At 35.5% G+C, this 26753-nt stretch overlaps 2 protein-coding genes and 1 long non-coding RNA gene across 3 annotated transcripts; all 3 read right to left on the bottom strand.

Moving 5' to 3' along the window:
• Positions 1 to 2247: 2247 nt before the first annotated feature.
• Positions 2248 to 4015, bottom strand: LOC145101504 (uncharacterized). The gene has a single exon (XM_079038714.1). It carries the CDS (start codon positions 3615 to 3617, stop codon positions 2661 to 2663), a length of 957 nt encoding a protein of 318 aa, XP_078894840.1. The 5' UTR covers positions 3618 to 4015; the 3' UTR covers positions 2248 to 2660.
• Positions 4016 to 17353: 13338 nt separating this feature from the next.
• Positions 17354 to 19000, bottom strand: LOC145101503 (uncharacterized). Its single transcript, XR_013705692.1, has 3 exons — positions 18651 to 19000; positions 18376 to 18534; positions 17354 to 17571 (listed from the first exon to the last, which is right to left on the bottom strand). It is a non-coding gene; the product is annotated as an uncharacterized LOC145101503 (long non-coding RNA).
• A 3283-nt stretch (positions 19001 to 22283) lies between these two features.
• Positions 22284 to 23216, bottom strand: LOC145098330 (uncharacterized). Its single transcript, XM_079035968.1, has one exon. It carries the CDS (start codon positions 23214 to 23216, stop codon positions 22284 to 22286), a length of 933 nt encoding a protein of 310 aa, XP_078892094.1.
• Positions 23217 to 26753: the final 3537 nt, after the last annotated feature.

Raw genomic sequence — 26753 nt, 5'->3', positions numbered from 1 at the left:
ACCCACTATTAGGGCTGGAAATTCTCGACACGACCCACGACACGACACCAAATAAATGGGTTTGGGTTGAGTTTTTCAACCCGCCAACCCATTTATTAAACCGATCATATATGAGTTTCTCAAAAAATAAACGGGTTGACCCGCCAACCCATTTATATTTTTAATTAAAAAAATTATTTTGTTTTTAAATGTATTTATGTATCAAGTATTAATATTTAATAAGTATTATATTATATATACCATTGACTCATAGACCATTTGACTGTTTTGACATTTTGACTCATGGTGGATGGTCTAAGGTTGTAAGTCGTAACCTATAAGGCTAAGTCTGTAAAATGTTTCTATGAATGTTTTTAATTTTCATTTTGATGTTTAAAACTTAAATGTCTAAAATTCGGATATGTTTACATCAACCATCAAGAATTTATTCATGTTTAATTGTCAATTTTATTTATAGAATCTGACCCACAAGCCCAAATCTGAGCTACGAACCCGCCAACCTGTGAACCCGTATAAATAAATGGGTTGATGGGTCATATATGGGTTTATGTTCCAAACCCGCCAACCCGTGACCCGCCAACAAGTGACCTGTATATTTAAATGGGTCGTGTTTAGGTTGGCATATTTTGACTCGCCAACCCGCGACATGCCAACCCGAACACGACACGATTGGCAGGCCTACCCACCACTACCCACCGTACCATCAACTGATAAGGGCTAAATTATTTTTGAGTTGTAAAAGGACGTTAATGAATGTTGTGAGCAGTTGATAGCACATGAGATGCATGTTGTATAACTCGAAGCTACAATAGCCATGCTTCCATAACATATCCAAAAAGGTGTTGAAGATGATGGTGGTACCTCACATGGGGAGGTACATTGTAAATTATTTTACGCCTGTATATTTTTGTTTAACTTTATGTTATACCCGTAATTGCATTGTTTATAATTAAATGACATTGGTACTCCACAAGAAAATGACTTATAGAACAATGGATATGGGTTAGGTACGCCTTTGTAGCCACTGAATGAAGAACATGAGCAGATGTCTGCATATAATGACTCGTCGAATGTAAAAGTGATTCCACGGGAAAAGTACAAATCACCACCGCTAGCTTTTAGGCGTCCATATCGACAAAAGCATCTATATGCATGGATGAAGTCCCCATAGGTACAAATGAAAAGGAAAGATGTTGCACACCAACTCCAAGCACTGTTGAACAATTGTATAAACCCTAGCATTCACAATCTATAGGAACACCAAGATGTTTTACTAGATTTTCGCCATCATTTTCTCACTTATATACCGACAATGGAGTTATAGACGCACTTATATGGGGACTATGACTCTGGATGGTTGGAATGTGATGTAAATTATATACGTATGTGATCATTACACATTAAACATCCACTTTGGTCACTTACTTTATTGTGTACATGTGTTGATTGACAACACATCATGCTCTAGATTTTGTTAATGATAGAGCGAAGACCTGATGATGTTAGGTGGACATTTGTATCGACAACTTAAGGACTGGTGTAACATGCCTCATGGATCCATTTACTCAGCTTTGTCTGAGTGTGATACGATATACTTATATTTCATGGTCATTACATGAGTAATAATCACTTATAAGAAAATGTTATCTAAAGATTACTTAATTTCAACATTTTATGCAACTTTACATCCCTATCAATATACCGCATGTCCATTGGTTTTTGGGAGTGTTAGATTTCAAGACAGTCACAATGATTATATACGATACTCACTAGGTGGACAACTATTTTTCAGAAGATGAATCTTGGTTTATAGCTATGCGGGCCCGTATCCACAAACTCCTAGTGGGTATCAACTATAGGGGTACCAAACTCATTGATGTAACCACCTTGAGACTTTCAAAATCACCCTTATAAAGGATGCAAACGTACCACAACAGTCTAACGTGAAAGATGATTGTTGAGTGTCTTATGTTTGTTCCTAGAGATGTTTCTCACTAGAAAATCTTGAAGGATAGAGGGTTTAACCAAAATGTGGACGATCACATTTCGCAAATGAATTACGGAAATTATAAAGGTACCAATAAAAAATAGGGGTCCATTCGAACATTATATACTATTTAAAACATATTTAAGTTTATGTAATTATTACTTTTGTTTGTTATTATTTACCATACGAATAGTTATTTTTTAAAAACCATAATAAAACACGAGAATGAACGCACAAAGTTCAATTTTTCCACAAGAAAATGACAAAGTTTTAATTGCTCATTAAAAACAAATAAAAATATACATAAAAAGAAAAAATAACATACACAAAAAAATACATAAAGCCATATTCTCCGGGAAAAAAAAATACATTCCGAAATGCTACTCCTCCGGTATGTCAAAGGTTCCTCCATAATGCCCTTGTTTCGAATTAAATGGCTATTTTTACAAATATAAAATTTATCATTCTTTATCTAAAAGGCATTTATATGTGTTTAATTACTCAATTTTCTAACAAAGCTTTCTACTTTTGTGTTTTGAGAGCCTTAACTCATGGAATTAGTTTATTATTTAGAAATTTAATTTGGACGTGAAGAGTAATTGTGGATGTAGCAATCGTCCTTTTAAGTACGTTTACAGTAAAGTTATGCAGATAACGTAAGATCTGTCAGAACTCACAAGGAGCCAAGTACCCAGTGTTGGCCATCGGCCTTAACTCGAAGGCCGTTGACTCGGGCAAACATATTAACCGCCCGTCTAACACCTCTGTTATCTGCCACCGTAAAATAATCATGCCCGAAAATAACCCCACCTGGTCTCAACAGTTTATATGCACGATTAATGTCCGACCATGCAGAGTGAAAATCATGGCCGGCGTCAACTTCAATCAGATCGCCGGTCACACCCCACGCACAGAGCGTCTCGAGAGCTGACCCGGTCGAAAATGGCATAAATATAATAGCTTCCGTTGCATTAAACTGAACCACGTTTTGCATAAATTGGTACATCAGCATCGTGTCACCGTTAACCATTTTAATGTCTCGAAACTGGTTTGGTAAACCGGGCCAACCACGAAAGTCATCGATGCATAGAATTTGAGTGTCGAGACCGAGTTGACGGGTCAACTCAGCCATGTGTATAGCGGAGGCGCCAAGGAAGGTACCCAATTCTATGATGGTTTTGGGTCGTACTTTATTGATCAGGTTCTTGAAGACAGCCCCAGTTGATCCCCACCCTTTGATTCTTTGCTGACGTAAGAGAGGTTTGATGTGGGGTTGAGGGAAATCATGATAGGGGGATGTTCCGTTGAATACGCGGTTGAGGATTGATTGGCGGATGAGCTGGGAGGGAATCGGATCACCGCATCGAGTCTTGAATTGGTAGTGGTCCACGGCAGCAGCTTGTGATGGTGGTTTGATCATGTTGGTGGTGTTGTTGGTGGTGGTGGTGGTGGAGTAGTGCCGGTGTGGTTCACATAATGGATTCTTTGAAACAGCCGATAAGTAACCAAGGTAATACGTCAGGAAGAGGAGAATAAAGTAAGCTGCAGGCTTGATGAAGTCCCGGCGGAGGAAAGCAGAAATCTTTTTCCGGGTGGCGGCGATGATGGCAGCAGGGAAGTCAGTGATCATGTTGTTTTTCGTCGGTGGTGATAATGAATTAAATAAGCTTTAATTAGGTGGTTGTTAGCGGTTGATGGGGCAGAGAAAACAAAGCACAAAGTAAGTTTGCCGCCTGATGAAGGATGGCGGTGGCGGCGGTGAGTGGAAGTGATTTTACTACAGGTGGTGGAGTCGGTGTTTGTGGTGGTGGTGAAGATGGGATGAGAAAAAGAAGTGTATGGAGGAAGATGATGGAAGAAAAAGATGATTGGGTGATGATTACGAAATAATCAATTTTATTTTATTAAATTCTTTTACTTGTCTAATGATCCAGTGATTTTTTCTTTTTTATTTAATTGAATTATTTAGGGAGGTAGATAAATTCAAACAAGATAGCACATGGCGATATTTATATACATTTAATTACGAGTACGAGTGATATAGGTTCTTATTGCGTATAAATTCAGTTTACTTATCTGGATCTATTTGAAAATGACATCGGCCGCCCTGTCTATATCGGAGGTCCTTTTGCCCTGCAAAATTAGATCGAATTAGGTATATGTAAAGATATGTTCACATAATAGGTATGTTTGGTACAGAGGGTTTGGAAACTTTAAGAGATTTTATTTGGTACAGAGGGTTTGGAAACTTTAAGAGATTTTATTTTTTAGCGTTTGATAAAATATTTCGTTTTGAACAGAAAATGTCACTTGATACTATAATCTTTTAACGTTTAGTTTAAACAAAACGCTCCAAATCAAATAACTACTTCATATAACGTTGAACAAAATGCTATCAACTATAAGCTACCCACTACCACCTATAAGCTACTCGTTATCATCTATTTTTGCCAAACACATCCAATGAGACACAAACTTGAGTAGGGAGACGCAAAATGTTTATATCATCTAAGGGCGGGGAACCTGGTAGCATTCCTAGCACTTTGACACATTACTTTTTTGATGTGATGTCATTTTTTTTTTGTCTATCATCTCTAGTACTTTATCCTTAATATTTTATAGGGAATAATAATACTCTTAACACGTTCTTTTTTTAATTTTCTTTTTCAAATTCAAATAAATTATTTGATTTTTTCTAATTTAAGTAAATTATGTTTTCTTAATTTACGATTGTCTTTTCCAAATTTAAATTAATTATATGTTTTTTCAGATTAAAATAAATTAGATTTTTTTAATACACAAACCTTTAATATTGCATAAATTATATTTTTTTAAAGACAAACACTTAATATTAATAAAAAAATGTTACAATAATTTTAAAGTATATAATACGATTAAAAAAAATTAAAACTTGAGTTACTATCTAAAAACTTACTTAAAACCTAAAAACTTGACTTAAACTAAAACTACATCGACATAAAAATACTACGGCCTATCCCACTTGTATTGTTTAGCAATACCCTTCCTTGTAGTTGAAAATCGTCACGGGTTTAAGAAAAGTTTTAGCGTACAGTTAATTTCTTTTTCCTTTCCTAATTCCAAAAAACCATCAAGCTTAGCGTCCAACCTTTGGAACTCGCTCCTTATCTCTTCCATTTCACTCGTTGAACTTTGTGCTCCCTTCAACTTTCTTTTTGCTTTGTCTCGTCCCATCAGACGAGTTGAAGCTTCATATGGATCTTCATTATTGAGGTAAATCCTCTCGATATGCGCATCAGAAGATTGACCGTGGGTTGACCATGAAGTTTTGCTTCATTTGGATATGCCCGCGTAATCATTTTAAATTAAGTCATTTGTGTTTGTCCTTCACAATTGCCCAAAACGGCTCATTGCCAAAAGGTTTTTCGACTTTCGCCTTATAAATCTTACAAACTTTTGAGAAGACATTCACCTTATTTGCATCGCTTTGGGGTTACAGGTCGCGTTCATATAGATGTCATTGAACTTCATTGAGGCTTTGTTGACGGTCCTCCATTTCTAGTAAATTTGATTAGGATTGCGATACTCCTTTTTCATTCGGTCACAAAAACTATTCCAAACTCTTTTTATAGGTTGTTGAATCTTGGTCGTCGCCCGTCGCCGGATCCTCCGACACATCTAGCCATTCTTGCGTGAATGTCCTTTCTTCATCATATGTCCATCCTTTACATGGAGCCTTCCCTTTTCCTTTACTTTTTCCTTTTGGTTCGACTCCGGGTTCTTAAAACGACTCTTGACCTGGTCTTTCATTGGAAGAATCGGTTGACTCATCGAGTAGGCAGTATGGTTGGGATTGAAAATTAGTTAGGGTTGAGGTTGTGAAAAGAATTGGGTTTCTTGAACTGTCTCAAACGGATCAAATATAGAAATTTGGACGAGGTAAAAGTTGGGATTAGAAATTAGTTTGGGGTTGGTTTGTGTAAAATGGTATAGGTTGAATGGAAACATTTATGGAACCATACTAGGATAGTAGTAACTAGCGGGTGAATGAATGGGTTGAGCAAATGAAGGTCGATAACATGTTGGTGATGGGAGGTTTTTGTGATTGAGGGTTTGGAGGTGGAAGGTTTAGTGATGGAAAGTTTGAAGTTTTTTTTTTCTTAATGTTTTGTTTTGGGTAAATGAAGACATTTATGTTTGGTAAATTGAGAGTATTTGTGAGAAAGATAATGATATTTTTTGTGTGTATGAAATGTTGAAAGTGTAGTGTTAATTTATAGTAGTTGAATTATAATTTGAAATTTAGAATTTTATAGGTAAAAACGTTTTTTTTTAATTAAAAGTAGCAGAGGAATTTTGTAGGTTTGAATGGTGAAACGGAAAGTGCAATATGGTCAAAGATGGGAGAACCAATCACAACAATCTCTTTCCCATTCTCTCCTCTCGCTACGTCTATAACGACTTTGCTTAGCAAGTCCCCTAGCGAGAGCTAGGGGTGGTGTGCCTCCTACTTATTGACCCCTCAGCGAGCATCGGTAGCGACCGAATCCGGCTAGTCTAACAAAACATGTCGCGATGTAGTTTTAGACAAAGTAACTATTAACAAATTCAATATCCAACATGGAGAAAGGAACCCTAAGATGACAAAACCATGTTGTTTCGAGACAAAACATGTCGTTTTGAGCATTTCATAGTTTCTCCCTAACGATCTTGTGTTGAGTATATTGAAAGTTATTTTCCTATTGTATAGTGAAACATGATTGCCACACCCTCCCCGGCCGATGATGGAAAATACTGAGTGGTGACGGTATAAAGATTTCCCAAATCATAGAGCGCTAATCATAATTACCTATTTAGCAAAAATCTACAAGTTTCCATGTCGATATCCTTTCTTGATTGGATCTCTACTCCATCCTAAGAACACATGCAATTTTTGAAAACATCAATATAATGTTGGTGAGTGCACAAGTTTTTATAGTTTTCGGATTTTATTGTGTTTTATTAATTTAAGAATCCTTTTTCTTTTAGAAAAGTCTTTCCTAATGTATTTTATCAACCCTAGCTTACTATCTTTCAGGATATCTAACGATCCTATCTTATTATCTTACAGGATATCTAACGATCCTATCATATTATCTTCCATGATATCTAACGATCCTATCTTATTATCTTATAAGGATATATTTATTAATCTTAATTTACCATCATTGTAGTCTATCTAACGATACTAATGTATTTTATCTATTATTTCAAAGTGTCCCTAATGATAGTCTGAACTCCAAGGTGATCTAATGTATTACCATGAGCCCTCATAATCGATGTTGTTTGAATAATAATTGTGCCCCGCCATGACACTTCATCGGACGTCGAATAGTGAATAACAAGAAAGTTATCCTACCTGGATTGTAGCTAGAAATCGCATGTGGGATTGTCAATCCCCGTATAGATTAGGAATGACAATGGGGCGGGTTCAGGGCGGGGCATGGTTTCCCAAACCCGTCCCGATATCTTTCGGGTATCTTATCGGGGCGCCCCGTTGGGTTCGGGTTTTCCCGTCGGGTTTCGGGTATCTTATCGGGTTTACAACAATTCATAATGAAATCTTTATTTAGTTTTAGGGTACCCCCGATGTTTTATAAAAATACGTGTTCTAGTCTCCTTTTTAAATTAAAAATATGATGAATCACTTTAATAAAATTAACTTGACGTTATATTAAAAATTATTTGATTTAATTTTAGTGTAATACGTCAAAATATAAAAAAAGATCTTTCACACCGGATTGTTAATAATTAAAAAGATTGTCTACAGTATATATTTTATCTTTGAATGCATGCAATTAACAATATATATATATATATATATATATATATATATATATATATATATATATATATATATATATATATATATAATCCGGGCGGGTCGAGTCGGGCCGAGGATAACCCACTCCCTACCCTGAACCCGATAATGACCCATTACCCAACCTGAAATAATCGGGTTTCGGGTTTCCCCGTCGGGTTCGGGTTTTTTTTCCATCCTTAGTATAGATCTATACATATCTTTCTAGCTCTCGCAAGATTAACGATTATAGGTATATTGGGAATGCTGAATTTAATCAAGGCCTTTGGATGAATGAACAGCTCACTAACGCATTGACCTTAGGTTTTTATCTTTTATCTTTCATCTTAATCCTTCCTAGGGATTTCCTATAATTATCACAATATAAATCTTTTGTTTTATATTTGATAATTATAATCTTTGATATCATAATTATTTTGTGTATATATATGTACACCCTAATTATGGTTATTTGAAAACAAGATATTTTGGCAGAGTAACAACTAAGTACAGTGCATATTCGTTTATTTGACCAACATAACTTCTAGGTACTAAGTTATCCTAAAGATTTGGCCATTATAACATCTATGTATTATCTCTTCCTAGATTATCAGACATCATATCTCTTAGGTATAATATCCTAGCTTATAACTAGACATAGTATCTATAGCTATATTATCCTAAGGCTTTTAAGTTTTATAAAATGATTTGATATCTACAACTATAAATATATTTTGATAAAACCATTTGATAAGCTTGTATTTCCCCCCAATAAAACATTTAAAACAGTAAAATAGTGGCCGTCTACTCGCTCTAGTAGCGTATTCTGAAGCATCCTAGTTATTGCATAAGAAGCTTTGCATCATTAGGAGGGTCTCCGGAATAGATTGAGAGGTATAGAGAGAGTGTTTGGGATGAGAAAATTAGAAAGTGAGCACATGTATTTATAGAGGTTGTGTGCACGGCGCACTCCATGCGCAACGTGCACTCGCTTCGTGACTCAATCCAGAGATTGCCACATGTCACACTTCTGATGGTCCATGTCTCCCTAATATTCAACGAATCTTGGTGTCAGGTGTGCGCACCGCGCATGACATGCACCTGTCATGCACCCTAAATCTTCTATAAAAATTCATATATTCCTTATATTAATCTTGTTACTCACGCACTTTATATATTTGTGGAGTCCACTTCTACTATTACAACTTTCCTTAAGGTCGCGTTGCCAAATTTTGACTTTCGTTTTTAACCAGTATTTTATATTTTTCTAAAAATCGTATCTCCTTCATACGAACTTCGTTTTTGACAATTTTCCTTTCAAAGTCCTTATTTTACGGGTTACTACGATTTTCCTTTTAGTGATGTTAGCCAAAACTAAATCGATCTCTATATGCTATCTTGACATTAATAGCGTTATTAACGCATTTAGTTCTTATCTTTTATAAAATTATAACTCCTCTAATAAGAGATTAAGATTTTTTCAACGCTTATATCATCGGGATCACTTTGTTGTGTTGGTGAGAGATCGAAGGTGAGTAAATTGAGATAGGTTCTTTTAGAAGGAGACTATATGGCGGTGTGTATCTATTGGACGATGGTTGCGGTGGAGGACACGTAGTAAAAGCAAAGGCGGTGGAAGACACGTTACATAGAACATGTTAAAAAAGAAAAGTAACGAAGAGGAGAATGAAACTGTTCATAAGGGGCATCTCTTTTAATATATATATATATATATATATATATATATATATATATATATATATATATATATATATATATATATATATATATATATATGAAATTGGTGAAGAGAAATTTTCAATTGCTACAGTGACTAGTTATGAGTTATTTGTAGGTAAGTTTTAAATTATTATCTAAAAAAAAGTAAAATAATATATTCTTTTTATCTATCTCTTTTAATTTTCCATTCTAAATAAATTAGATGACTTTTTTCCCACTATAATGAACAAAATTTGTTCTTATTATAAGTAAGGAAATCTACAATAAAGTTTTATATTTTAACTTATATTCGATTAAGTTTATATATATATATATATATATATATATATATATATATATATATATATATATATATTTCAATTAAGTCCCGAATACTAGAAATTTTATTCACTTTGACCTAGATTTTAAATTTTATCCAAAATTTACACTTTTGGCATAAATTTCAGAATTTTTTTTTACAAATTTAATCCTAAATTTAGTGTTTTTACATTTTTTTTTCAAAATTTAGTTTAGAATATGTTTTTTTTTTCTTTATAAAATCATATTTATACAAAAAAAAATATATTTACATAAAAAAAAACTTCTTTTCTATATATAAAAATCTTTTTTTTAAACGTTTTTTTTGTTAAAAAAAGATTCTTATATGTGAAAAATATGTTAAAATATTATGAAAAAACATAAGAAAGAAAAAGTGCCCACATACTATATTATTAACATCATTATATTTGTTATTATTTTCGTCAAAAATTATAAAAATCATAACCTCTTTATATAAACTCTATTTTCGACGTTCTTAGTATCGACGTGTTCATCTTGACGACTACTACACCTTTTATGTTGATAATTTTAGCCAAAAAAGAATATATTCACTTTCATTTTTATAAACAAAATTTTATATTTATTAACTTTTATAAGTGAAAATGAGTGCTACAATTTATTCGTTTATGTTAAATAAAAAACGTTGAAGTGTTATGCCTTCAAGATTTTGCTTAAAAAACTGAAAAATATATTTTTCGAATTAAAAACCAAGATATTTACTAAAGTAAAAAACATATTTTAAGTCGAACTTCCGTTGTCACATTATCTTCGATGGACATATATCGTGGATACATCTATGTATTAATATTCGGCCCGTCGCCCTTTATTTTGCTTTCTTTGGCTTTGGTGAGTTGTGAATATCTTGGTGCAAGAGCAATGTTTCATTCTCTTTCTTGTATGATCGGGTTTCCCCCTTGGCTTGCGGTAATGCGTTATAGTGTTATTGGCATTTACTATGTTGCTATTGTAAATGCATCTCTCATTTTTATGATATGGATGCCGTTAATGTTGCTATGTGGTTCTTCAAGTGCATTGTAGTTGGTTAGTGATAACCTTATCTAATGAGCACTTTGGAGTACACATTACAAACAAGAGACAAACAATAGGTTAGAAAGCCATACCAAGTGGTGGACCTCGGTATTGCTCTCCGATGCCTAATTCAAATGTCAGTTTGAAGTTATATAAACCGCAAGAGTTCGTTTGTTCTTAAAACATTACATGATCCTTGTGTCTTCGAAAGCTTTTATAGGCATTTCTACATTCCCTGATATTTGGTTTTACCTGGTAGGTTGCGTTACCCAGATAAAGACAGCTAGGTTATGTGTATTACTTTATATTTTATTATTGGCCAAATCTTGTGTAACGCCCGTAGATCAGGGCTAGTCAATTTAGAGACGATAGGCGTCAAAAAAATGAATTTTTGATGAAATATTATTTAGAATGAATAATCTTAACTAAGTTGTAGTATATGTTACAAGGATTCCGTACATATAAAGAACGCTGAAATCCGAGTTATAACGAAGAAGTTATGACCTGTCGAAGTTTCGCGACAGAACAGGCACGACACAGCGCGACGTAAAAAGTGAATTTACGTTAGAGTGATATTTAGCCTTAGAAATCTAAATGAAAGTCGTAGATTACGTTAAACCATGAGCATGCATAAAAAGAACGCCCAAATCTGACTTCGTATGAGGAAGTTATGATTTTTCGAAGTTTCGACTTAGCGGTATGCCGCCCGAATGCTCGATTTGAGACCGAGCGGTTTTTAGCCGGAACAATCTAAATGAGAATTGAAGATCTCATTAATTGTAGTAAAACGATAAAAAGACAGACGAAAACGGAGTTCAGATGAAGGAGTTATGAATTTCGAACGGAGTTTTCCTGTCCCGGCCTACTAAAAGTAATATATTTATAATATATTAAAAATAAAGTCAAAATTAGCCAATGGAGTCTAATCGAGAGTTGTAGATCATAATCTCACTTTCCCGTCGATATAAAGAACGTCGAAAACGGAGTTCGTATGCGAAAGTTATGAATTTCTGAAGTTCGGGGCACGCAACCCGGTACTGTGTCAGAGTTCACGACGTGAATTTTGAGATTTGACCTTCCGAAGCTGTCAGACCCAAGTGGATGAGTGACGCATGCAGTGACGATCAATCCCCACGACGTGAGCCTTAAAAGTCACGACGTGAGACCTGAAAATGGCCCTATAAATAGAAATCGAGGGTCAGCCGAGTTTGGGTTGCTCCAGCTTCTCTCTCTCACTCCTGATACCCTCTATAGCCATCCCGAAGTACCCCCGAAGCCCTGGTATCATCCCGAGACCCGAAGCAAGTTCCGAGATCCCGAAGATCCCGAGAAGTGCGGTTCCCGAGCCGAAGCTCTGCCCGCGAGAAGTTTGATTTTTGTAGAAATCTTCCAGATCTGCTGAGGATTACTACTTCTGCAAGTCGTAGTGCTGTCCGATCATCTTCTGATCAAGTGAGTGTATACTACCTTTCATAAACACGATAATAATACAAGTATGGTTTGAGTGTATTAAGTATATTGTGGTTTATATGTGTGAGTGTGTGGTTACTTTCTTCTAACACATAAGTATGAAGTATTTGCTACGAAATACGTGCTATGTGTTTATATATTATTTATTTGAGGTATTGGTGGAATGGATGAACTATATAGATTTTTAATGAGTTAAACTATATATGTATTTTATATCTACAAATATGTTGGGTAGGACATGGGTAGATGAGATCCGTGAGTAGGGATCAGATCAAGAGGTTAGTTTAGATCCGTGAGTAGGGATCAAATCAAGAGGTTAGTTTAGATCCGTGAGTAGGGATCAAATTAAGAGGTTAGTTTTAGATCCGTGAGTATGGATCAGGTAAAGAGATAAACTTGCTTTTAGTCCGGGAGTATGGATTAAGATTAAGTTAATTGTCCCTAGTCCGGGAGTATGGATTGGGCACAGTTATAGATCCGGGAGTATGGATCAGATATGGATTAACATTGAGTTAATTGTCCCTAGTCCGGGAGTATGGATTGGGCACAGTTATAGATCCGGGAGTATGGATCAGATATGGATTAAGATTAAGTTAATTGTCCCTAGTCTGGGAGTATGGATTGGGCACAGTTATAGATCCGGGAGTATGGATCAGATCAGGATTAAGGCATAGTTAATTGTCCCTATTCCGGGAGTATGGATTGGGTGCAATTATTGATCCGGGAGTATGGATCAGATCAGGAGGTTAGTTTTAGATCCGTGAGTATGGATCAGGTAGTTTTAGATCCGTGAGTATGGATCAGGTGAAGAGGATAGTTTTAGATCCATGAGTAGGGATCAGGTAAAGAGGAAAAATATTTGATGCGAGAGTTTAGATCGTGTCATTGTGAGGATCGATGGGGTAGGTTGAAGAGTTGCCTCTATATGGTGAAATTGTGCAAGTTTGAATGTTTTATATTTATAAATATATGATATAACATTGTGGGATGAAAACCCTATATGCTCACCAGGCTCCCAAGCCTGACCCACTCAGTTTTCTTTGTATCACAGGTATTAAATACGAAGACATATTTCACAGAGAGATTTAAAGGAGATATAAATCAATTGTGTAATTAAATGTAAGTTCTGCTTATGCTTATATGTCTGTATCGGAACATGACATCCCGAGGTTTTATTATTGAATAAAAATACATTCTTTTTGAGAAATGTTTTGATAAGTTATTATCATATTTTGTTTTGGGAACAAATTCCGCAACCGTATCTTTAAAAGATTACTCTGATTTTATAAAACAAAGCATAAGTAAAATCGGTCTTTTCTGGCCGTGAAAATGGGGATGTCACATCTTGTACTTGTAGTATTTTTGGGATATGTCATGTTTCTTATCTTTTGCTTGTTGTGTATTAGTGTCGACTTGTGGGTCGAATACTTTGATCAACTGTGCTTTATCATTTATAAATCGGTACGTTTTGGCCGGGTCGACGTTTGTTTGATGGGCCGAACGACTTGTTCCTTGCCATTTATGAACCGATGTGATGCGGCCGGTTCGGTGTTAATTTGATGGGTTGGCCCAGGTACACCATTAACATACATTCTTAGGATAAGGATTTACAGGGATAGAAAGAAACGTCCAATTGGACTTAGCCAACGTACATACATGGATAAAATATTGAAGCATTTCAATATGGAGAATTCTAAGAAAGGGGATTTGCCCATTCATTATACTGTTAAATTAAGTAAGACATAATATCCTAGTAGTGATGAAGAATTACATCTTATGAGTCGAGTCCCATATGCTTCAACTATTAGATCGATCATGTATGATATGGCTTGTACTCGACCTGAGGTGTCTTATTCCTTAACCATGGCAAGTCTTTTTCAAGATAATCCAGGCAAAACTCATTGGACATCAGTTAAGAACATTCTTAAGTATTTGTGGAGAAGCAAATAAATTTTCTTAGTTCGCGGTGGTAAAGACGAGTTAAGAGTGAGTGGTTATAGTGATGCCAAATTTCAAACAAATAGAGACAACTTTTTCTTACAATCTGGTTGGGTGCTCCTATTGAATGGTGGAGCAGTGACTTGGAAGAGTTCCAAGCAGAAAGAAGTGAATAATTCTACTTGTGAGTTAAAGTACGTCACAACATATGAGGGGGGGAAAGGCAGCGACCTAGCTAAAGAATTTCAATGGTCATCTTGGAGTTGTTCCATCAATGCAAGAACCCACAAAATTTTTATGTGACAATGAAGGTGTGGTCGCTTTAACTAAAGAACCAACCAAAGAATCATGTGAGGTCAAGGAACACTCTAAGGAAATACCATTATGTCCAACATAGAGTTGAAGATGTCGACCTCATGGTGAATCGAGTATCATCAGAGGATAATCCAATTGATTCTTTTATAAATGCGTTAAGCAGGAACAAGCACATCGAACATGCTAGGAGCATAGGGCTAAGAGTTGATATTAGTTTTAGTAGTTAGTTGATAGTTTGAAATAATGTACCAAAATAGATTGCAATTTTTTTGGTGATTAAATAATGGAGATTTATTTATGAGTATGTGTACTACACTCTTGAATTATTTATTCTTGTGTTTCGGTTTGTATGTTTACTTCCAGAGTGTTAATTTGTTCAAAATATGACAGTCAATCATACTTTTAGGGAGTAAGTAATGACTTAAGATTGTCATGGAGTACTAGTAGATTGCCCATGGTGATTTGACATGGCATAAAGATTGTTGTTATACTCACGAGTCCTTAAATAGGGAGTTTAAGTATTGGTTAAACTTGCGCTTAGAGATTACTTCATGGATTAAATCACGAGTAATTCTAAAATGATAATATATTCTATTCTTCAAGCGGATATACATAAGTTATAGTTTTCAAGTCTCTTAAGCAATGGTATTACGTAAACGCATATATATAACTTCATGTCGTAAAACGTGGTTCCATGTGTGGCATGATGAGTAAATGTTGTAATTATGTCGTCAAAGTTTGGTCGTTCTTTTTTCCTATGAAATGAAAAGTGATATCTTTGGGCTCCTAGGTGATTTGATGTTGACATTATAGTGTTGGGTCCGGCCTACACTAAATTGATGTGTTCAATTCATAGTCTAATAAGGCCATCATGAATCGAAAATCAAGAAATAGAATCTTGGGCTATGAGATTGATTGATATACATGTCTCTTGCCCATATAATATCTTGTAGAATGATGGAATCATTGATCACTTATCTTAGGGCTAATGTTTGATTTGAATTACAGTTCGACAGTGGCTTTGGAAAGCACATTTTGTTGGTTATTTAATTCTATACATGCAATTGTAGTTGACGACTTATCTAAATGGGAGAGTGTTGGATTAAGGTGTCTATGGTCTTAAATAGATTAATATGATCTTTTGAATAAAAGCAAAGTCATTTTTGGGTTGCCCTCAATAACTAGTAATAGCTACAGATAACTTTAGGAGAGTAGGAAATTAATTTTTTAATTTATTATTTGATTAATAAATTAAGTAAAAATGGTTAAGAGTTAATTTAGAATTAATTAGAATTAATTAGACATTATTTTTGGATTAATTAAAATTAATTAAAGGTGTAATGGTTGGATTGCAATTGTTCATCACTTGAGCAAATGAGGCAATTCTAGAACCTTCCATGTGGTGGACGGTTTCGGAGAGGTTCCATAAGGGTTCTGGAAGCCTTCCTTAGCTGATACGGATAACCACTTGAATAAGATAAATATGGATTATTTTATTATTCAGATTAGGGTTTATCCTGGTATCCTGACAAATATAAATAAGAACCTTAGGGCTATGATTTTGGGCCACTATTCTCATATGAAGCTATAGCCAAAAATTCCCCCGCCCTTCTCTCTCTTTAAATCGTTCATAGCCTACTAGGATATTGGGTGTAAGCCATTAGAGGCATCATATATTTTGGTGCTTGCTTTCCAAGGAGGGTTTTAAGAAAAGTATATTGTTATATCCGATCGTAGCATAAAGGTACGTAACCCTAACCTTGTGTTTTCGATTTTACATAGGTTAGATTAGTTTTGCAAAGTATGTTGCTATTATGAGAAAACTCATAGATGTCTAGGTTGCATGTGCCCATAAATTATTTTATGTAAATTTCGTTGTGTAAATCTTTATTTTGTAACCTGCAAAACCCATTACTTATTTGTTTTTAATTTGAAATTTTAGGGGCCCATTGTTAATATGTATATATCTATTGCTAATCTGAAATTTTAGGGGTCCACTTTTGATTTTTGTACAAGGCCTTCAAAATCAATAAACTGAACCTGACTGTCAATATGTTGTTATGAGTATGTTGTGATCTGGAACAATTTCGCAAAGTTCAAGAATTCAAATAATGTATATTGAAGATTAGTCACTACTAGAAAACTAAGGCAACAGCTACGGCACAATCCGTAGCTATTCAGTAGGTATAAGGCGATACCTACGGATTTGCTACGGAAAATGCCCTGTAGCATAAATGCCCGTGGGAAATTTTTACCTACGGAATTGCTACAGACTAGCTACAGAATAGCTACGGATTATTCCGTAGGTATAATACCTACGGAATAGCTACGGACAGTGATTGCTACGGAATACCTACGGATTGCCGACGGGTGAATGTTCCTACGGAATAGCTACGGAATCACATGGCTACGGATTTCCTACGGATTACCCACGCAAGTATTTTCCTACGGAATAGCTACGGAACTGTTTAGCTACGGATTTCCTACGAATTAGCGACAGAACTCAAGTTTGACTAAAATTGACTTTCTTCCTACGGAATACCTACGGACCTATTTAGCGACGGATTTCCATAGCTAGTCCGTAGCTAATTTCATTTTATAAAAAAAAAATTTAAAAATTTCCATTTTTTGTTAAATACCATATCAATTCAATTTGTCCAAAATACACCAAAAAATGTCCCTAATACCAACTTTGACACATTCAATTCCATTATCTTAAATACCATACAACATTGTACTTTGCATTTACTCAATTTATTTCATAAAAGTAATTTAAATACAAACCAATACAATTCATACACACAAAATACATTTGAATGCATTATCCTACTTTGTACAAGATATTACTAGTAATTAATTTACATAAAAAAAATCATACAAATGGATGTCCACTTACATGAGCAAATCTATACAGAAGTATAACTTTTTTATAGCCCTTAAGCCCTTGGATGAAGATCTGTAATAAAATCCCAAATTTAATACATGAGTTAATTACAAACTAAAAAAAATGGAAAAAACAAAAAACTGTATACATAAGCATAACCGCCTAAAACACAACAAATGAAATTAATAATGAAATAAAAAGATATTTGCATTGAACCTTCAATATTGACAATCACAATTTTATTAATGTAATTTCTCTTTATCAATAGACTTTAACTAATCATATTGCTTCAATTCTCATATAACAAAATGACTATGCTCATCTAGTCATTGTAACAATCTTTCAACTCTATTCTAATAATTATTTATGCTCCATGAAGCTTCATAATCAAGTTTGTCAATTTTACCCTTTTTGTCCAATTTTAACAGTTTACTCCAATTTCATGCATTAATGTGTTTAAAACCATGTCATATAGTTAAATAATATGCAAAGAGTGTTCAAAACATGTATAAAACTTCAAGGCATATTTTAAACCATTTTTTGGAGTGATCCCTTTTAATATTTTTCTCATTTAGGCATCCTACTTGCCTAAATGTGTTTTCTTTAAGTTCTAGAGTGAAATTTCATGAATCTTTCATGCCAACCTGTTTTTAAGAAGAACCAATGCTTAGGTTGTCAAACACCTTTGAAATTAGTCATCTTATATAAATTTTGACAATCTACTTTATACAAACTAGAATCGATTCATGCATTGAGGTTTCTAATGTCCTCAAAAGCTTCCATCCATAAACAATTTTAGGATTTATCAAACCAATTTCAACATGAAATCAACAATTCCAAACGAAACCTACGTTAACTTAGGTTTATAGAAATTACTTTCACATCTTGTGTTCACAAGCTGAAAATCATAACGATTGGGCTGTTTCTTCGTGTTTTTCCAGCCTCCACAACACTGAAATCGCTATCAGCCATCACCAACGACAGCCGGAGATGGTGACGAACGGGCACGCAGAAGATGGGAGGTCAGAGGGTGTGCTGCGATGTGGAGTCGATATGCGATTTTTATGGAGTGAGTTTAGCTATTAGGGCAAAGTGTTTGAGATAGCCGTCGACGACAACCATAAAAAAACGATTTCAGAAAGATAACGTACCTCTGTGTGCAACGATCGAAGAGAGAAAGCCGGAGATGGTGACGAACGGAGCACCGGAGGTGGTGGAAGGTCTCTGGGATCGGCGTCGGAGGCGGTGACGAATGAAGGCTGGAGGTGGTCGAATGTCTCTGGGATCGACGTTTGAGATGGCACCCAGAAGATGGAGGGTCTCGTGAAAAAGAAGATAACACAGGGAAAGGAAAGCGGGATGATTAGGGATACATGGATATATTGGGGGGAGATTAAAATTTTCGTGAGGCATATTGGGGGGAGATTGGAATTTTTCGTGAGGAGCCACATAAAAACTGATGCCAAATCTGTGAGGAGGGAAAAAAAAATTTTTTGCGGATCGGATTCGAACTTAAACCTCCACCAGAAACGACCAAACGACTTACTAACAGGCTGGGAATACCACATCCATGCTCAAATGGCCTCTGATTGAATATATATACACTTCCTTATTATTATTATTATTATTATTATTATTATATTTATTATTATTATTATTATATTTATTATTATTATTATTATTATTATTATTATTATATTTATTATTACTATTATTATTATTATTATTATTATTATTATATTTATTATTATTATTATTATTATTATTATTATTATTATATTTATTATTACTATTATTATTATTATTATTATTATTATTATTATTATTATTATTATTCGAGTCTTAATTTTTTTTGGATAAATTTTCTTACATATTTTAAACACGAACAGTTAACTTTCTAAAAAGTGTCAACTTTCTAAAATTGGATTTTTGATGCATTTTTTAATACAGCTCGATCCCAGCCAGGGGCTCTGCCCCTTGGACCCCACCAGGGGTTGCCGCCCCTGGGACCCCACTGCCAGGGGCGCTGCCCCCGGACCCCCGTTCATTTAGGGGCTTCTCCCATAAATAATAATGTACTTTGAATATTGAAAAACTTGAACATGTGTGCACTCCTACACCATCCTAACGTGTTCAATATTAAACAAGATCATTTTTGGTCAACAATTTTTAACCATATTACACTTAAATAATATTGATGATATAAAATCACCAACAAACCTCCTCAATTTAAGTGTAATGATGGTGGTGGTGATGGTGGTAGTGATGGTGATGGTGATGGTGATGGTGATGGTGATGGTGATGGTGATGATGGTGATGGTGATGGTGATGGTGATAACGGTGATAGTGATGGTGATGACGGTGGTGATGGTGGTGGTGGTGATGATGATGATGATGATGATGATGATGATGATGGTGGTGATGGTGGTGATGATGGTGATGATGATGATGATGATGATGATAGTGATGATGACGTTGATGTTGTTGATGATGATGTATATGAGTTTGTGAGATGTATGTGAACGTATTCATAAGCATTATAGTGTTAAACAACTAAACGAGCAATGGATCTCGTATGTATACACGACTTTATAAATGATATTAATAGCTATAGATTGGTGAAAATATAGATAATCATGTATAATAGAGGTGTGAAAAAAATGGAGCGAAAAAAAACGACGTTTGGTGCCCGAAAAATCAAAAATAAGAAAAATTCGTAGCTAATTAGCTACGGAATTCTAACGGAAAGCATATTCGGTATCTAATCCGTAGGTAATTACCTACGGATTAGCTACGGAATATGCTTTCCGTTAGAATTCCGTAGCTATTCCGTAGCTACTTATAGCTATTAATATCGTTCATAAAGTCGTGTGCCCTTTCGGGATCAATTACTCGTTTCACAGTTTAACATTGTAATGCCTATATTTTTCACCAACTTCTGATGGATTATGTTTTTATATATATATTTATATACATGAATGAGTTGTGGTATATGTGTACGTGTATATGTGTATGTATACGTGTTTGTGAGATGTATGCGAACGTATTCATAAGCATTATAGTGTTAAACCACTAAACGAGCAATGGATCTCGTATGTATACACGCCTTTATATATGATATTAATAGCTATAAATTGGTGAAAATATAGATAACCATGTATAGTAGAGGTGTAAAAAAAACGAAGCGAAAAAAAACAACGTTTGGTGCCCGAAAAATCAAAAATAAGAAAAATCCGTAGCATACTCCGTAGGTAAATAGTATCTGTAGGTATCCCGTAGCTAATTAGCTACGGAATAGCATATGTAGCTATTCCGTAGCAATTCTGTAGCTAATTAGCTACGGAATAGCTACGGACTGACGTCCGTAGCTATTCCGTTACTAAATTAGGGCATCCCATTCTGTAGCTAATCCGTAGCAATTCTGTAGCTAATTAGCTACGGAAATTTTCCATAGCTATTTTCCGTAGGAAAACCACATGTTTTCTAGTAGTGAGTGATGGTATCATTGGCGAGAATAATGATGGAAGCGTAGATGTTCAAATTCTCGGATCACATGTTGATTAAAGATGTTTGTGATCCTATCCATGCAATTGTTGATTTTGTGTATCCTTCTTTCTTATTAGAATTACAAAGTACTAAAATTAACATCTATGTTTATCGACGTGTTGTTTTGACACCTGCAAATGAAGAAATAAGTCAGATAAACGAGTATATGTTTAATCAGATGTTCGAGGATTTGCATACATACTTAAGTTCAGACAATTATGCGACTTAGTATAATACAAATTTGTGACCAAGTCTTTATACTCATCTTATGTCCTAAACTCCGTCAAATTGTCAAGAATATTGAATGAGGTGCTCCGGTAATGTTGCATAATCTTGATCACATGCGTGTAATTAGCCTAACAACACGTGTGATTGAAATAGAAATCATTCTAAAAATAATGTTAGAACTCAAAATGTTTGCATATGTGATTCATTTAACCCTAGCTGACAAACAAACGAATGTCATTCAAATTTACTCGTAACAATTCCCCTTTATGTTATATGTTGCATTGATATTCAATAAAATCCAAGGTCAATTGGTTTCTAAAGTTGGGGTATTTTTGTGAAGATTCGTGTTCACCAACGGACAATTATATTTCGGTTTGTCGGTCTAGAGTAACAAATAATAATGGTATAAAAGTGACAATCATGGATGAAGAATTCAACTTATCAAACCAAACAACTAATGTTGTCTACAAGGTAGTATTTCAAGGTTTATATATATCACATTGATTGTGTTCTTTGATGTTTGTGTATTGTAAATTTTGATATTTATGCTTAATATATGTAATGCATACAGCGTTGCAATAATTGTAATATCTAATTATCATATTTTTATATTTAGTACTTTTTAATTTTAGTCCTATTGGTATGTATAAAGTGGAACTTTTACAAAGTTCAGTATCATCAGATCTCGGTTCACAGTGAGAGAGTTGATAGTTGAGGGGAAAATCTACTAGAAGGAAAGTGTGGGACTGTCGTCTGATTACAACGTCTGGTCTTGAAAATGTTGTGCTTTCCATACTAATTTAAGTAAAAAACTACACCACCCCCTAAAAGTTAATTTTTCATTTCCGACGATGCTTTCTACTTTCGTGTTTGAGAATTGAGATTTGAGGCTCATGGAATTAGTTTATTAATGAGAAATTTGCATGTGTGCAGTGATTGTGAAGGTAGCAATCGTCCTCTTAAGTACGTCTACAGTAAAGTTATGCAGATATCATAAAATCTATTACAACTCAGAAGGAGCCAAGTACCCAGTGTTGACCATCGGCCTTAACTCGAAGGCCGTTGACGCTGGCAAACATATTAACCGCCCTTCTAACACCTCTGTTATCTGCCGCCGTAAAATAATCATGCCCGAAAATAACCCCACCTGGTCTCAACAGTTTATATGCACGATTAATGTCCAACCATGCAGAGTGAAAATCATGGCCGGCGTCGACTTCAATCAGATCACCAAAAACACCCCACTCACATAGCTTCTCCAGAGTTGACGCCGTCGAAAACGGCAAAAATATAATGGCTTCCGTTGCATTAACCTGAACAACGTTTTGCATGAATTGGTACATCAGCATCGTGTCACCATTAACCATTTTAATGTCTTGAAACTGGTTTGGTAAACCGGGCCAACCACGAAAATCATCGATGCAAAGAATTTGAGTGTCGAGACCGAGTTCACGGGTCAACTCAGCCATGTGTATAGCTGAGGCGCCAAGGAAGGTGCCCAATTCTATGATGGTCTTGGGTCGTACTTTATGAATTAGGTTCCTGAAGACAGCGCCCGTTGATCCCCAACCGTTGATTTTTTTCTGTCGTAAGAGTGGTTTGATATGGGGTTGAGGGAAATCATGATAGGGGGATGTTCCGTTGAAGACATAGTTGAGGATTGTCTCGCGGATGAACTGGGAGGGAATCGGATCAGCGCATCGAGTCTGGAATTGGTAGTGATCGACGACAACTTTTGATGGTGGGCTGGAAGTGGTGGTGGAGTAGTGTTGGTGTGGTTCGTGAGTTGGATTCTTTGAAACAGTTGATAAGTAGCCAAGGTAATAGGACAGACAGAGGAGGAGGACAAAGTAACTTGTCGGCTTGATGAAGCCACGGCGACGGAAAACATAAATGTATTTACGGGTGGCAGCGATGACATCAGTAGGGAAGTTAGCAATCATGTTTTTTTTTCGTCGGTGGTGGTGATGAAGTGTGGCGAGATGAGTAGAGGTGATTCTACCGACGATGGAGTCGTTGTTCTGTGGTGGTGGTGGTGGTGAAGATGGGATGAGTAAAGGAAGTGTACGGGGGAATGGGGAATACGATGATAGAAAAAGATGATTGGGCGATGATTACAAAATAATCAGTTTTATTTTTTAAATTCTTTTACTTGTCTAATAATCTAGTGATTGTTTTTTTAATTTATAGGCCATGGTGATATTTAAGTCTACATTTAATTATGATTACGAGTAATGTAGGTTTTTATTGCGTATAATCAGTTTAGTTGTCTGGATCTATCTGACAATGATATCGGCCACCATGTCCCATCGGTGGCGAGGCAGTGATTGTTGAACTTTTGATAATATGTTGCAAAAACAAATTAAATTAGGTATATGTAAAAATGTGTTTAGATAAATTTGGATAGTTTCGTAGCATGTCTCAAGACTAATTCGATTGAATTAATTATCTTGTGTAGATTCATACAAATTAAATATGATATAACATGATGGATTTGATATATTTTTATGATTTATAATAAAGTTTTTTGTTTTTATTCATTTAATTAAAGAGAAGATGTATTCTCCCCTCATCTTTACTTTCACTTACTTTACTATGCTATTTAGACGTTTCCTCTTAATTATCCCCGACTTCTTAAAACTTCCTCATATATTATTTTTAAATAAAATTGAAATACTTACTATAATTTAATAATGGGTAATCTTAGAATTGGTCTTTGAGATTTTAAGGAATATCAAGTTTAGTTTATGATTTTTTTTGGTTTTACGAAGGTTGTGTGGTTTCATTTTCTATTGTAGTAGGTCATTTACCCATATAAAAAGACTTTTATACCATTTTTCTTTATATAAAATTATTTAATAATAATAATAATAATAATAATAAAATACATACAATCCATTTTCTTCCCCACTCCATTTTTTTTATCTCTTTACCCACCAACTCCATCCTCCACCTTCATTCACATAAAGAATTTGTCGGAAACCAATGAACAACCACTTCCCGCCGTAGCATTTTCAAGGAACCACTACAAATCGAACCCCTATAGGGTACAATCAAAACCCCACCCCTCGATTCCCCTTCCTTCGTCATTAACCACCGTACGGTGTCCCTTCCAAAGTCGCTGAAAATCACATATCGCCGTTCCGAACAACGGTTTTTGCTTAAATTGCCTCCATTGGACTCCCCTCGATGTGTAGAAAAACTACAACCAACCACAACCCCAAACAATCACCAGAGCTACCTTTCATGATCACCCCATGCCGCCACCATCGTCGCCTTTTTCAGCCACTTTCGGTCACCTACTTTTAAAACCAAAACCACTACAGAACCATTGAGAGGAGCGTAAAAACCCTGCTAAGCAAATCCTCGTAGCATCTCACTGGAATTTCTTTTCCACCACATCTCGTCCGATATACTTCGTCTCAGATCTACACCTTCACCGAAAATCACTCAATGCCTTTGGCTACCACTCCTTCATGTCTAAGAACCAACACAACCATAGAAATGAAGTTCTTGAACCCTTATTTTTCATATATGCATCTCATTCCGTATCTGCATCGTTTCATTGTACTTGAATTGTTTTTTTTTGTTGATCGATTTCTCAAATCTACAACTCATCTTAGATCCTCCGCCTTGATTTTCTGAGAGAAAAACGGAGTGATGTGTGGTGACAAGCTTGACGGCGTTACTCATTGGCCCTCCAATTTTTCCGACGGTGGTTTAAAGGTTATGACAGCTACAATTAGGGTGGTGGACGTTGGGGTGTTGGTAATGGTGGTTCATGATGGTAGTGGTGATGGTGGAAGCCTTTTTTGATTTAACATTAATATAAATTCCAATTTAACAAGAAAGAAAAATGTAAAACAAATCTTAAAGGGCGTATGTAACGTCCCCATTTTTGACCCAAAATTTTCATTTTTATTTATCCAAATATATCATAGTATAATTATATTATGCACAAACATGTTGTGATTGTCCGTGTGTACAGTCGAACCTTGCCCTTCTCACGAATCAATGAAGTACCTAGAAAACATTTATAATCAACTGGGTAAGCACAAAGCTTAGTGAGTTTTCCAAAATATCATATACGACAATACATATACATACATACAAATAATGGCTCACGATCTGCCAATAATATGTGTATCTGTAACATCCCAAAAATTACGAGGTAAAAAAATTCATTTTTAATTCGATCAAAACACTAGTTATCTTTTAGCTAAACACCCATTATATATATTTTTTCTAATTATTCAAAAGTATTTCATAAGAAAACAATTATCAGAGTACAATTCCAAAATCATTATAAGGTGGAAACATGAGTGGATGCGTTGCAATCAAGCCGAACCCTTCCCCTTTCGAATCGGAGGTACCTGAAAACATAACCATAATGTAACATCTCAAATTTCAAGACAATTTTTTTTCATTTTTAATTCTCAAAATATTACTCATAAATTCAAGGCTTCACATAAATTCTAATTTATTATCAAAACAACGTCATAGTATCCCAAAATCCTCAAATCTTCATAAGCCGACAGATGTGTACAATCATGTCTCCGCCTTCCCAGAATCCACATAAATACCTGAAACACATATAAATCTACACGGTAAGCACGAAGCTTAGCGAGTTCCCCAAAAATACCACATACACAAATAATTATCCTCTCATGGCTATGTCTCGATAAGGACCCTCCGGTCATAAATCTCAGTGAGGACCCTCTGGTCTCACGTCTCGGTATGACCCTTCGGTCATGTGTCTCGGTAAAGACCCTCTGGTCTCACGGCTCGCTATGGACCTTCCGGTCATAACTCAATATATGCACAAGATAATGTAACAACACAAATCACAAGGACAGAATGCACGATAACACATATCTCAATTTAAGCAAATAGGACCCTCTGGTCAATAACACGAATAAGACCCTCCGGTCACTCATAGATTACCACACAGGTAAGTATAGTGAGAAGACTCACCTCAACCGCTACACGAGAAATCCTACACTGTCGCTGCTGCTGCACACTGACTCTTAAACTGGGCCAAAACAATCCACCACCATAATAAAAAACTATACAAAACTACACCCTAACACTACGCACCAAAGATGGCCCCACCCAAACAGGCTCACAATGACCCAAACCTAATGGGCCCACCAAGGCCTAAACCAAGAGATCCACAAAAGGCTCACTAATGGCCCATTTCCAAATTGGGATCCAACCCCCATATGGGCCTTATCCTAAGCCCAAGGCTTCTCTTAGCCTAACAATAATCTCAGATGGCCCAGAGGCCCAAACAAAAGGTCCAAACAAAACGGACCACGGATACGAATCCCAAAACACAACAAGCCCACAACGAGACTACGCGGGGCGTACCTCTCTTGGTACGCTCAGTGTACATGCGACTCCTGATCGAGGAAACTAGACTAGTACGCGGGGCATACTGGAACTTACGCGGGGCGTACGACTCAGGTCCAAAAACTCTA

The sequence above is a fragment of the Lactuca serriola genome, chromosome 4 (assembly GCF_051521515.1).
Source record: "Lactuca serriola cultivar US96UC23 chromosome 4, Lser_US96UC23_V15, whole genome shotgun sequence".
Lineage (NCBI taxonomy): Eukaryota > Viridiplantae > Streptophyta > Magnoliopsida > Asterales > Asteraceae > Lactuca > Lactuca serriola.
Note: the sequence above shows the minus strand (reverse complement) of the source record. Positions and strands in the feature narration are given on the sequence as shown.